Source organism: Ornithorhynchus anatinus, chromosome 8, assembly GCF_004115215.2.
Source record: "Ornithorhynchus anatinus isolate Pmale09 chromosome 8, mOrnAna1.pri.v4, whole genome shotgun sequence".
Taxonomy (NCBI): domain Eukaryota; kingdom Metazoa; phylum Chordata; class Mammalia; order Monotremata; family Ornithorhynchidae; genus Ornithorhynchus; species Ornithorhynchus anatinus.
The window spans coordinates 65,334,006-65,347,580 of NC_041735.1; the positions used below are offsets into that span (position 1 = coordinate 65,334,006).

A 13,575-nucleotide genomic window follows, 5' to 3' on the forward strand; every position below is an offset into this window, starting at 1 on the left:
CGTGGAAGAATGATTCCCCTCTTCTGTTTGCTGTCGCCGGCAGTGCCTATGACCAGAAGCCACAAGTGGGAATGAGGCCTTCCAACCCCCCGACGCCATCCAGCACCCCAGTCTCGCCGCTGAATCATGCATCCCCCAGTTCAGCTCACACTCCAAAACCCGACCGGGTCTTTCCTCCGCACCTGCCTCCGTCCCAACCCCTCCAAGACAACAGCTACCCTATGGACCACAGGTAAGGCTCACCTGCGCGGAAGGTGGCACCTTGTTCTTCTCTCTCATCCGCGGGCCCGGCTCGGCAGCCGCGCGGGTGACGATCCGGATTTGGGAGAAGAAGTCCGGGAGACCTCTTTCGGTCCGTCAGTACGTCCGGGTCGGAAAAGCGAAACGGTTCCTCTGTTGCATCAGCGCACGTTGAGTGGAGGTGCCACTTTTTCTCGAAGGGTTTTCTCTCGCCGAATTATTTTTGTGGCTAAGGGCATTTTCCGGTCCCTTGATGGGATGATTAGTATTAATGATAGTTCCTGTTAAGTGCTTACTATGTGCCAAGCGCTTTTGTAATCGCTAGGGGAAATACAAGTTAATCAGTTTAGACACAGTCCCCGTCCCACATGGGGCTCCACAGTCTCAATCCCCATTTTAGGGATGAGGTAACGGAGACCCAGATAGAGGAAGTGACTTGCCCAAGGCCACACAGCAGAGATTTGGTGGAGCCGCCGGGATTAGAACCCAGCTCCTTCCGACTCCCGGGCCTGCGCCCTAACCACTAAGCCACGCTGCTTTGGTTCTGGATCGCTACTTGGGAAATTCGTATTTGTCCCCGCGCTTGAAAACGCAGCCGAAAGTTATCACCATCCTCTCCTTTCCGGGTCTTAGATGATCAGTGATCGGCTGCACTCGAACACTTCCATCCGATGAGGAAGTTTCGGGAGATTTCAACCAGGTTTCACCGGATCTCTCAGACGGCTCTCTCGCTGTCAGGCTGCTCTCGACTCACCTCTGGGTCCGGTTCACTCGCCTGGGGCCCCTTGGTGGTGACAGAGCTTTGTTAATTGCGAACTGGTGAATTTTATCATTCTTATTAATAATAATAGTGGTAGTTATCAAGCGCTCGCTTTGGGCCGGACACTGAAGTTAGCTTCGGGGTGGGCACAATCCCTGCCCCACATGGGGTTCGCGGTCTAAGAAGGAGGAGGACTGGCATTTTATTTCCATTTGCTATTCCTTTATGGCTTGGAGTTCAACCCACAGACCCCAACGAGGTCCAAGCATGAGGTGAAAAGGAGCAGGGTGACCTAGTGGATGGAGAGCAGCCCTGGAGATGAGTAGACCGACCCGGCTTCCAGGGAAGCAGCGTGGCCTAGTAGAGGGAGTACGGGGCTGGGACTCAGAATACCTGGGTTCTTTTCCTGGATCTGCCACTCGTCTGCCTCGGAACCTCGGCAAATCACTCAACTTCCCTGGGCTTCCGTCTCCTCATCGGGAAAATGAGGATTCGATTCTCCTTCCTTCCCTATGCGGGACAGAGACCGTGTCCAACTTGATAACCTTGTATCTCTACCAGTGCTTAGAACAGTGATTGGTACGTAGGAAGTGCTTAACAAATACCCTGTTTTTTTTATTATCGTCATTATTATTCTAATACCATTCTGTCATTTAGCTGCTCCCAGTCCTCGGGAAAGTCACTGAATTTTTTGCTGCTTCAGTTTCCTCATCTGTCAATTAGGGATAAAATACCTTTGAGATGCCCCCGCGGGACAGGGCTGTGACCCATCTGACTGTCCTGCATTTAACAAAGTGTTTATCAAATCCACAATTATTACTATTGAAAAGAGAAACCTTCCTTTTATAAGCACACGCGCGCGCGCACACAACGCACACAAGCACGAACGCACTCAAGCTCGACGGTTCTGGAGCGGCTTTGCGGAACAGAAGCCGATGGACCGTCACGACCGGGAAGCGTTCGTCAAATCTCCCTGTCCCCGTGGAGGGGGTCAGTATTGAAAGCAACTTCAATTGCTGTATTCCCTTCCTGTCCAGAATTCCAATCTACAGGAATTAAGTCAGGCAGGATGCATGGTTCAGGACCTCCAATCGATAAGTACAGCATGGCTCAGTGGAAAGAGCCTGGGCTTGGGAGTCAGAGGTCACGGGTTCGAATCCCAGCTCTGCCACTTGTCAGCTGTGTGACCGTGGGCAAGTCACTTCACTTCTCTGTGCCTCCGTGACCTCATCTGTAAAATGGGGATGAAGACCGTGAGCCTCACGTGGGACAACCTGATGACCCTGTATCTCCCCCAGTGCTTAGAACGGTGCTCTGCACATAGTAAGCGCTTAACAAATACCAACATTGTAGGGAAGCAGCGTGGCTCAGTGGAAAGAGCCTGGGCTTGGGAGTCAGAGGTCATGGGTTCGACTCCCGGCTCTGCCACTTGTCAGCCGTGTGACTGCGGGCGAGTCACTTCACTTCTCTGTGCCTGAGTTACCTCATCTGTAAAATGGGGATTAACTGCGAGCCTCACGGGGGACGACCTGATGACCCCGTATCTCCCCCAGCGCTTAGAACAGTGCTCTGCACGTAGTAAGCGCTTAACAAATACCAATATTACTATTATTATTATAACGCTTTTGATCGAGCGGGAGGAAAGATGGCTAAGAAGCGTCTCTTGCGTGAATGTGGGCCTGAGGGGAGGTTTTCAAAATTTTACACCCCAGTTTTCACCGTGAAAGCTCTTCGGTATTCTTTTCAAACTCCTCCTCCTCTCTGCCTCGTCACCCTCCCCGGAGTCGCTCCCATCGCCGACCTCAGTGGTATGTGCGCATCTGTGTAAACAGTTCCGTAAATACAGGGGAGCGGATCTGCAGTGCAGGGTTGGGCCATTAAACAGACACGCATTGTGTAGGTCCGAAGTGGGGGTGGGCAAGAAATCCCCCTCCCCCCACAGGGTCCCCACTCCCCCGCTCCCCTGGAGCCCACAGTTCCAAACCTTCCGTCGTCCCAAACCGGCTCCTCGGCCTGGGATGCTCTGGAACCCCGCGGGATACCGTGGAATACCGTGGGTTGCCGTGCCTGTCACTCTCTCTCTCCGAACAGGTGAATCCCTGTTGGAAGAGAAGATCCCGGCCAGGCATTAGCTCAGAATTCCCCTCAGCTGACACCCTCGGGGGCCAAATCCATTTTGATTTCTGGACTTGAAGACCCGAGGCCGAGATGCGGAGGCAGCCAGCCCGGAACTCGACGGCGGGAGGCCGGGGGCGGGGGTCTCTCCCCCGCCTCCCCTCCCCTCCGCGCGGCGGGAGCCGAGGGCCGGCTGTCCGGGCTCAGCCGGACCTCGGGGGCCGCCGGATGTCTGTGAGGAGGGCTCCGGCCAAGAAGTGCCAATCGCTCCGCTGCACGGCTCCGACCTTCCCCGGGAGCCGGGATGGAAGCGATCCCTTCCCCGCGTTCTCTTTTCCAGAGTGGGCGTCTTGCCCGGCTCTGGGAAAGCTCGGTGCTTCCTGGGCCAACACGCCGCTTCCCGTCCTCCGGTACACTCTGATCCCGGCCTCTTCCCATCCTCCCTCCCGGGGTGGGGCTCGGGGATGGACCGCTCGCGTGGCCTGGTGGCTAGAACCCGGGCCTGGGAGTCAGAAGGACCCGGGTTCTAATCCCAGCGCCTTCACCTGTCTGCCGTGTGACCTTAAGCAAACCACTTCTCTGGACCTCAGTTACCTCATCTGTGCAATGGGGATTAAGACCGTGAGCCCCGTGTGGGGCAGGGACCGAGTCCGACGTGATTCACCTCTATCCACCCCAGTGCTTAGAACAGCGCGTGGCAGCGGCGCGGCTCAGTGGATAGAGCACGGGCTTTGGAGTCAGAGGTCATGGGTTCGAATCCCGGCTCTGCCACTTGTCAGCTGTGTGACTTTGGGCGAGTCGCTTAACTTCTCGGCGCCTCAGTTGCCTCATCTGTAAAATGGGGATTAAGACTGTGAGCCCCACGTGGGACAACCTGATTCCCCTGTATCTACCCTAGCGTTTAGAACAGTGCTCGGCACATAGTAAGCGCTTAACGAATACCAACATTATTACATAGCGAGCGTTTAACAAGTACCGTAATTTATTGTTCCTCCTCCTCTCGGCCCTCATCTCTTCCCGGACCCCTGCCCGATTGGCTCCCGGTTTCACCCGGCCTCGGGAAGCCTGGGTTCACCCACTCTCAGTCCGTGATCGGCTTCGCTGTGGGCGGGGAATGCGTCCGTTCATTATTGTATCGTACTCTCCCAAACGTTCAGTACAGTGCCCTGAACGCCGTAAGCGCTCAATAAATACGATTCAGTGAACCTCGACGGATTGCTCCTGGCTCCCTCTGTCCTCTGCCGTGTTCAGAGATTCAGAGGGAGCGGTTTGAAGAACTTTCAGGATCTCCTGGTGCTTGGAGAGTCCAGTTGGTCCGAAAAGGAGTGGAAGGAACCATTCATTCGGTCGTTCACGCAATCATATTTATCGAGCGCTTGCCGCGTGCGAAGCACTGTACTAAACAATCGGGAGAGTGCAATATAACCACAAATAGACGCATTCCTGCCCACAGTGAGCTCACAGTCTAGAAGGGGGAGGCGGACGTTAATCTACAAAAATAAATAGATAACTGAACAGATATACAAATAAATAAAAGTAGATAAAGGAATCGCATTTCCTCGTCCAGATACACGACCCAGTTCCGTATGAGGCTTTTGGTTCAACTGGGTTCATTAACATCAGTCATTTATTCATTCAGTTCGGTTGTATTTATCCAGTGCTTACTGTGTGCAGAGCACCGTACAAAGCGTTTGGGAAAGTGCAGTACAACAATAAACGGTGACATTCCCTGCCTACAGCGAGCTTACAGTCTGCAGTCTTTTAATATCCTTTGAGGCTCCACGGGTCAAGGAGTTTCTTATTTTAACTTCAAGGCTCAGTTCTCTGGTTTACTCCTTCCCGGTTCCTGATGGTCATTTCCACTTTTTTTTTTTTGGCTAATGAAATAAGGAAGGGAGGGAGAGACGAGGGCGGTGACGTGTTGCGGAGGCGTCTCACCGGCCCCCGGGTTCTGAGTTGATTTTCCGCGGGTGCAGGTGGGATGGGAGAGTTAGGGGCGGGTGAGAACCTACCGGTAGGCTAGATTCATTGAGTCGTTCAGTCGTATTTATCGAGCACTGTGTGCAAGACTATGTTCTAAGCACTTGGGAGAGTATAATATAACAATATATAGACCTATTCCCTGCCCTCAGTGAGCTCACAGTCTAGAGAGGGAGAAAGACATCAATCTAAATTGATAAATGCATTAAAATAATATTTGTTAAGTGCTTACTCTGCGCCGGGCACTCTGCTAAGCACCGGGGTGGATGCAAGCGTAGCGGGTTGGACACAGTCCCTGTGCTGCAGAGGGTTCACCATCTTAATCCCCATTTTACAGATGAGGTAACCGAGGCACAGAGAAGTGAAATAATGTCGGTATTTGTTAAGCGCTTACTATGTGCAGACCACTCTTCTAAGCGCTGGGGTAGATACAGGCTCATCAGGTTGTCCCACGTGAGGCTCACGGTCTTCAACCCCATTTTACAGATGAGGGAACTGAGGCCCAGAGAAGTGAAGTGACTCGCCCACAGTCACACAACTGACAAGTGGCAGAGCCCGGGAGTCGAACCCTTAACCTCTGACTCCCAAGCCCGGGCTCTTTCCGCCGAGCCACGCTGCTTCCCCAGTGACTCGCCCAGTGACTCAGCAGACAAGTGGCAGAGCCGGGATTAGAACCCGTGACCTTCCGATCCCCCGGGCCGTGCTCTATCAGCCGTGCCGTGCTACAGATTTACGCATGAGGGCTCTGGGGCTGGGAGGGACGGATGATTGAAGGGAGCAAGTCAGGGTGACACAGAAGGGGGTGGGAGGAGAGGAGGTCTTAGTGCGGGAAGGCTTCTCGGAGGAGATGGGCCTTCAGTAAGGCTGAAGCAGCGTGGCTCAGTGGAAAGAGCCTGGGCTTCGGGGTCAGACGTCATGGGTTCGACTCCCGGCTCTGCCACCTGTCAGCTGTGTGACTGTGGGCGAGTCACTTCACTTCTCGGTGCCGCACTTACCTCATCTGTAAAACGGGGATCAACTGTGAGCCTCACGCGGGACGACCTGATGACCCCGCATCTCCCCCAGCGCTTAGAACAGCGCTCCGCACATACTAAGCGCTTAACAAATACCAACATTATTAGATGGAGGCGAGAGCCAAGCTGGAGCATTCTTAGAACTCTCTCACTTCTAAATCGACCCTCCTGTAAGAGGTTTCCGTATTCAGGGAGTTACCGGTGACGCTCACAGAGAGTCCTAACACATCCATCCATCTTGGAGATTTATTGGACGCTTACTGTGTGCCAGCGCCGTACAATCCAACGGAGTTGGTAGACACGTTCCCTGCCCATAAAGAACTTGCAGTCTGGAGAAGCAGACCCGAAACGGGCTTAGAAAAACGGTGAACGTGTATTGCCGTCGCCCTTGTACTTCGTAAAGCGTTCTGGCATTTTTCTACCTTGGGGACATTTTGAGAACGATCATTAGTCGCTCCTCTCCTTAGCTCTGTGAAGCCTGTCGGAAGATTGAAGTTATTCCTAGGTGAAACCCAGGCAGGTTTTTGCGGGTATGGAAAGTGATGGAATTAAAGGTTCCCGGGGGGCAGCCTATAAAAGCTGTAGTGAAGTGGCGTGGCTCAGTGGAAAACAAAAAAATGTTGGTATCTGTTAAGCGTTTACTATGTGCAGAACACTGTTGTATGCGCTGGGGTAGATACAGGGTCATCAGGTTGTCCCACGTGAGGCTCACGGTCTTAATCCCCATTTTACAGATGAGAGAACTGAGGCACAGAGAAGTTAAGTGACTTCCTCTGACTCCCAAGCCCGTGCTCTTTCCACTGAGCCACGTTGCTTCTCTAGAGAGCCCGGGCTTAGGAGTCAGAGGTCAGGGGTTCTAATCCCGGCTCCGCCACTTGTCAGCTGGGTGACTTTGGGCAAGTCACTTCACTTCTCGGTGCCTCGGTGACCTCATCTGGAAAATGGGGATGAAGACTGTGAGCCTCATGTGGGACAACCTGATGACCTTGTATCTACCCCAGCGCTTAGAACGGTGCTCGGCACATAGTGAGCGCTTAACAAATACCAACGTTATTATTATTATTATTATTATTATTAGTGGGTTTGTACTCTTCTGGGAGACGGAGATGGTTGTGTCCGACCTGATTGCCTCATAGGCACCCTGGTGTTCAGTACAGCGTGTGGCACGTAGTAAGAGCTTAACAAGTAGTTATTATCGTGGATGGTTTGATCCAGTTGTCTCACAGCCCTCTTAGCCTTCCCTACCCCTTGCGGGCACCCAGACTTTCCGCCATCTTCTGCCCACCTCAGAGGACCCAGAATTTACCAAACCCGTCACCCCCGACGAAGTCAACGTTGCATCCGCCTCTCATTCCACTATGCTAACTAATAAAATAGTAGTGATGATAATAATAATAATAATAATAATAATTGTGCTATTTGTTAAACGCTATGTTCTCTCCCCCGATTAGACTGTAAGCCCGTCAAAGGGCAGGGACTGTCTCTGTCTGTTACCGATTTGTACATTCCAAGCGCTTAGTACAGTGCTCTTCACATAGTAAGCACTCAGTGAATACGGATGGATGGATGGATGGATGGATGGATGGATGGATGGATGGATGGATGGATGGATGGATGGATGGATGGATGGATGAATGAATGGGCAGTGTGCTAAGCACTGAGAGGGAATACAAGCCAATCGGGTTGGACAGAGTCCGTATCTCACATTGGGCTCGCAATCTTAATCCCCCTTTTACAGATGAGTACTGAGGCACAGGGAAGTGAAGTGACTTGCCCAAGGTCACACAGGAGACAAGCGGTGGAGGCGGGATTAGAACCAAGGTCCTCTGACCTCGCGGCCTGGGTTTTTTCCCCTAGGCCATGCTGTTTCCCAGTGTTCATCAGTGTCTGTTTCCGTTTGTGCAGCGATAGGTATTTCATCCAAGCCACTTCCAGCTATTTGGAACTGGGTCATGCAGTTCCATGTTTTATGGGAAGTAAAGCGATTTGGAGAAATGTGACATTTTGTAGTTCTCTGAGTGTGGAGCAAAAAAAAAAAAAAAAAAAATTCAGTCTAGTAGATGATTTCTTGACAAACACCTTGTCACATGAAATTCTGATCTGTGAGATGGAAGCGTTTTTAATGTCTTCAAGGTCCAATGGATGCCCCTTAGTGCTGCAGTTGTGGAATTTGATAAATAACATTTTGATTTCTCCTGTCCACACCCTTCATGATTTTTCTCGACTACAGTAAATCCTCTTCTCCGCAGGTGGCTTTTCACTCCCTGATGACTTTAGTGGGCCTTGCATGGACCTTTACAATAATGATAATCCAACCTTCACAGTGTTTCTATCCTCCTGGGGTACATAACCTGATGAAGAATAATAATAATAAAGGAAATAATAATAGTGGAATTTGTAAAGCTCTTATTATTTGCCAGACACTGTTCTAAGCACTGGAGTAGAAACGGTGTCATCATGTTGTACAGAGTCGCTGTCCCACATGGGGCTCGCAGTCTTGATTCCCATTTTGCAGATGAGGTCACTGTGGCACAGAGAAATGAAGTGACTTGTCCAAGGTCACCCGGCAGACAGGTGGCAGAGCTGGGACTAGAACCCTGGTCCTTCCGACTGTGAGTCCCACGCCCTATCCAATAGACCACACTGCCTCTCCGTGCTGCTTCTTGGATGAATGTCACCCAGTCCTGGTTTTTTTTTTGTTTTTTGGGGTTTTTTCTTTGCATTTTAGTTCATCCATGTGTGCTCCTACCACGGTGTCATCTAATATCTCTGAACCGTCTGTCATGATGAAGACATTCGAGTCTAGTAATCCCTCCAACGCCTTTCTCTTTAAAATCCAGACTCGATTTCTTGTACCTCTTAGCTGTTGTCTTTGAGTGACCCTTTTCCATGTGGACTTTCAAGTGTCTCTTCCTTTCTTTTTGCATCGCCCTCACCCGACTGGTCCCTGCATCCTTATTTTCCCATTCCCCTTCCCCACTGTCGCCTCCCTGTGTCCCTCCCCCTTCCCGGAGGACGGGCCACTCCATCTGCCAATCGGAATCCCGTGGAATTCTGGAAACGGGCTCTTCTGCCGGGAGGGGATGGGGTTCTGCTACCAGGTTGCAGGACGGGGGGTGGATAAAGGGGGAATATTTGCTCCCTCTGGGGGAAGCTAATAATAATAATAATGTTGGTATTTGTTAAGCGCTTACTATGTGCAGAGCACTGTTCTAAGCGCTGGGGTAGACACAGGGGAATCAGGTTGTCCCACGTGGGGCTCACAGTCTTAATCCTCATTTTACAGATGAGGGAACTGAGGCACAGAGAAGTGAAGTGACTCGCCCACAGTCACACAGCCGACAAGTGGCAGAGCTGGGATTCGAACTCATGAGCCCTGACTCCAAAGCCCGTGCTCTTTCCACTGTGCCACGCTGCTTCTCACATTGTGGGGTGCTCGGTGGGGGGGTTACCCCAAGGTCTGGGCTTCCATCTTGAGCCCCTGCATTAATCTGGTCTTGATATAATACTAATGATGGTGGTATTTGTTAGCTTACTAGGTGGCAAGCACTGTTCTAAGCGCTGGGTAGATACAAGGTAAACAGACTGTCCCACATGGGGCTCACAGTTTTTAATCCCCATTTTACAGATGAGGTAACTGAGGCACAGAGACATTAAATGACTTGCCCAAGGTCACACAGCAGACGAGCGTCAGAGCCGGCATTAGAACCCACGTCCTCTGACTCCCAAGCCCGTGGTCTTGCCACTCGGCCACACTGCTTCTCTTGTTTCCTTTCCTTTCCATCCAAGAGTGAACCGTTTACATTTAAGCCATCTGCACCTCGACTCTCGTGTGGCCACAACGACTTTGACTTGTTGACTTTCATTCATTCATTCAGTCTTTTTTTTTTGAGTGTTCAAAGGACTGTACTAAGCACTTGGGAGGGTACAGTAAAGCAATAAGCAGGCACATTCCCTGCCCACAATGAGCTCTCAGTCTAGACTTCTCGAGTTGAGTAAACTAAAGAATCTTAGCAAATCCTTGGAGCCTTTGGAATCATCGGAAGAGGACGTGACGTACCCATTTCTGGGGCTCAAGACTGTAAGCTCGTTGTGGTCAGGGAGTGTGTCTGTTTACTGTTATATCTTACTCTCGCAAGCGCATAATACAGAGCTGTGCACACAGTAAGCGCTCAATAAATACAACTGACTGACTTCCGTTTGAACAAGTATCCAACTTAGCCTTCAAAAACGACGCTCCGATTTTCCAGTTTTGTCTTGGAGTGTGCATTTCATCCGTCGTCTCTCGTCTTGTGTCCTAGATTCCGTCGCCAACTCTCTGAACCTTGCAATTCCTTTCCGCCTCTGCCCACCATGGCAAGAGAAGGACGTCCGATGTATCAGCGCCAGTTGTCCGAGCCCAACATCCCCTTCCCCCCTCAAGGTTTCAAGCAGGAGTACCACGATCCAGTCTATGAACACAGCACCGTGGTCGGCAACGCTGCCAACCAAAGCTTCCCCCCTCCGCTGATGATTAAACAGGAACCCCGAGATTTTGCGTACGATTCAGGTAGGTGACCGTGTGATCTCGGCTGAGCGAGATGGTGTCGGCGAATCGTTCGGCCGACGTCGGTGTACTTTTTAATGTGCCGCGTCTCGGTGGCAAAGCGATCTTCGTTACGTGTCGACTGGCGGAATCACCCGTGGTCATCCCTGTTGAAATCAGTATCGCTCCGTGATTCTTACTGAGTGTCACTCGGTTAGCCGTATTTATTGAGCCCTTACTGTGTGCAGAGCACTGTACTAAGTGCTTGGGAGAGTACGGTATAACAATAAACAGACACGTTCCCTGCCCACCACGAGCTTATAGTCTCGAAGGGGAGACAGACATTGATATAAATAAATTTCGGATATGGACATAAGTGCTGTGGAGCTGGGGGGTGGAGGGGTGAATAAAGGGAGCTCTTACTGTGTGCAGAGCACTGTACTTTGTGCCGGGGAGAGTACGGAACAGTAGAATTGGTAGACTTGTTCCCTGAATACGTGGATCTTGCTGTCTGGAGAGGAAGCTTTCGGGCTAGAGTATATAGTCATTTAATTCAGAGAGCTCCGAACAAGTCTGTCGTCGTTATCAATGGTATTGATTGAACCCTTACCATATGTAGAGCACTGCGCCTAGCCCTTCAGAGAATACAACAGGGTTGGCAGTCACCTTCCCAGCCCACAGCGAACTTACAAATGCGAGTTTGGATTTGATTGATACGCATCAAAGGTGTTAAATGTGGTGTTTTTGGCCAGTGAAGAATTGCATTTTTCGGAGTGGGATAGTTTCTAGGAATGACAGAGTCGATTACGGCATCCTCCGTGCTGGTCATTTTACGAAATCTCTCCAGTCCACCTAGGAATGTCTATTTGGCCCAGAACCCTCGTCTCAACTCTGGAGGTTTGTCCAAGTTTGTCGATACCTGAGCAATTGGGAACAGAACGTTGTTCGAGATCGTGTTTCAGGAAATATAATCGGTCCGATCTGGATAGCGTGGTAGCTCCAACCAAGTGAAGGTTTGTCATTTTCCAGAAATGCTATTGGACAAGGCCTTAAAGTGTAGAAAACCAGTGAGAGGAGCTAGATGTTTGCCTTGGATCATGATGCGATTCTCCATAGCCCTCAATCAGTGTCAGCTTCTTCTCCAGTCAAACAAAATTTCCACTCCTTAGTTGTGCTCTGCCTCTTTGTAGGGTGGTCTCTTGGTTTGGGGTCCTTGCTTTGCTCTAGGAATACATTCATTTGTGCCTGATGACCTAAATGAAGTACACTTTTCCAATGGTAGTCTGAAAAAACTATGTTTGAGGGGCCATTTTTTTCAAGTAGCATCCAGTTAGGTGCAATGGGGATTAAACTGTGAGCCTCACGTGGGACAACCTGATTACCTTGTATCTACCCCAGCGCTTAGAACAGTGCTCAGTACATAGTAAGCATTTAACAAATGCCATAATTATTACTTTCAGAAATCTCCCCAGGTGTATATATCACAAGACAGATGGAACAACTTTACCACAGATTTGGCACCACGGCATCCTTTATTTAGGATGCTAAAGACTGGTGGAAATCCATTTTATTCTTAGCTCAATCTGGGCTTTCCAAGGGATAAATTAGGGCTTTCTTCCCAAAGTACCCACTCGAGTCTGTACCGCTTAGCGTGGAAGGGCTCTTCACCTGAAGGTTTTTTTGTTTTTTGTCACTTCAGGGTAGCATTTTCTCAGTGACTCCTGAATTTTCAAGCCTCTCTGTGTTGAAGGAATCTCTGTACCATCGATGGATTAATAGATTGTAGCTCCACTGAAGCTGCTCTTCCTCTTGGACTGACAACTGATCAGTCAATCGTATTGACTGAGTGCTTACTGTGTGCAGAGCACTGTTCTAAGAGCTTGGGAGAGAACAGTATAGCAGATTGGGTAGCCACATTCCGTGCCCACAGTGAGTTTAGAGTCTAGAGGATGAATGCTTCAGAGGAAGGTGGCCAACTTTACGACTGTTTAAAGTGGCTCTGACCCGTGATTAAGTTTCTTCTGTCTTCAGAACCGTCAACTCGGTTTTGTCATGACTTCTGTGAGTTATCAGTCACTCTGTCGTATTGATCGAGCCCTTCCTTTGCGCGGATCACTACACCTGATGCTTGAAGAGAACAATTGAGCTAGTAAATATGATCGTTGCGCTCGAGAATCTTGCCATCTCGGGAGGGAGACAGCCACTAAAATAGAATACAGTTAGAGGAAAGCAGCGTGCAAAAGTGCACTGTAGGGGTGGGGAGAGTGAGTAACCAAAGGCGGAGATGACGTGGAAGTGCTGAAGTCTAGAGGTAGAGTGAAGTGATGAGACGTTAATCAGGGAAGGCCTCCTGGAGGACGTGTCTTTTTTCTTTTTAAGACTTGGGAAATGGGAAGAGGGGTGGCCTCTCAGATGTGAAGGGCACAGGGGTTTCAAGCAGATGGGAGGACGGGGGCAAAGGGTCAGCTGAGAGAGATGAGAACATGAGAGATGATTGAAAAAACAAGGTGCGAGAGGAACAGAGCGTGTGAAACTAGGGTGTATTGAGAGAGGACAAAAAGTAATCTAATCATCACCTATAGATAGGTGAAGAAGCTACCTCGTAGAAAGGAATTCGGGGGCAGATTTCAGGGTTGGCTCTGCTTTTCAGGATTGAGTTGGGGACGGGTGGAAGATTCAATAGTAGTGGTGTTTACTGGGTATTCGCCGAGCGCAGTGCTCTCTTCTCTGAGAAAGTGGAATGGAAGTTCAAGGGGAATGAAAGTTCAAGGCACAATTCCTCCTCACCCGGGGCACAAAGTCTAACATGGGAGACAGTTATAAAAACTCTCACCAGTCCATAATTCACAAGCGTCGATGTAGGGAGAACAAAACTAATTTAGGCCGGATGGATGGAGGCGTTGTCCTGTGAAGTGGGAGTAAAGGCATTTGGAAGTAATTTG

The 13,575-nt window shown here is 50.3% G+C and overlaps 1 protein-coding gene across 5 annotated transcripts in view; it reads left to right on the top strand.

The window, feature by feature from the left end:
* ETV1 (ETS variant transcription factor 1) overlaps positions 1 to 13,575 on the top strand; it is a 124,140-nt gene that overhangs the window by 66,111 nt on the left and 44,454 nt on the right. For all 5 annotated transcript variants that reach the window (XM_029070567.2, XM_029070568.2, XM_029070563.2 and 2 more), the window contains 2 exons: positions 44 to 232; positions 10,410 to 10,657. In XM_029070567.2, the coding sequence (XP_028926400.1) occupies positions 44 to 232; positions 10,410 to 10,657 (437 nt within the window). The remainder of the gene's footprint in view (positions 1 to 43; positions 233 to 10,409; positions 10,658 to 13,575) is intronic.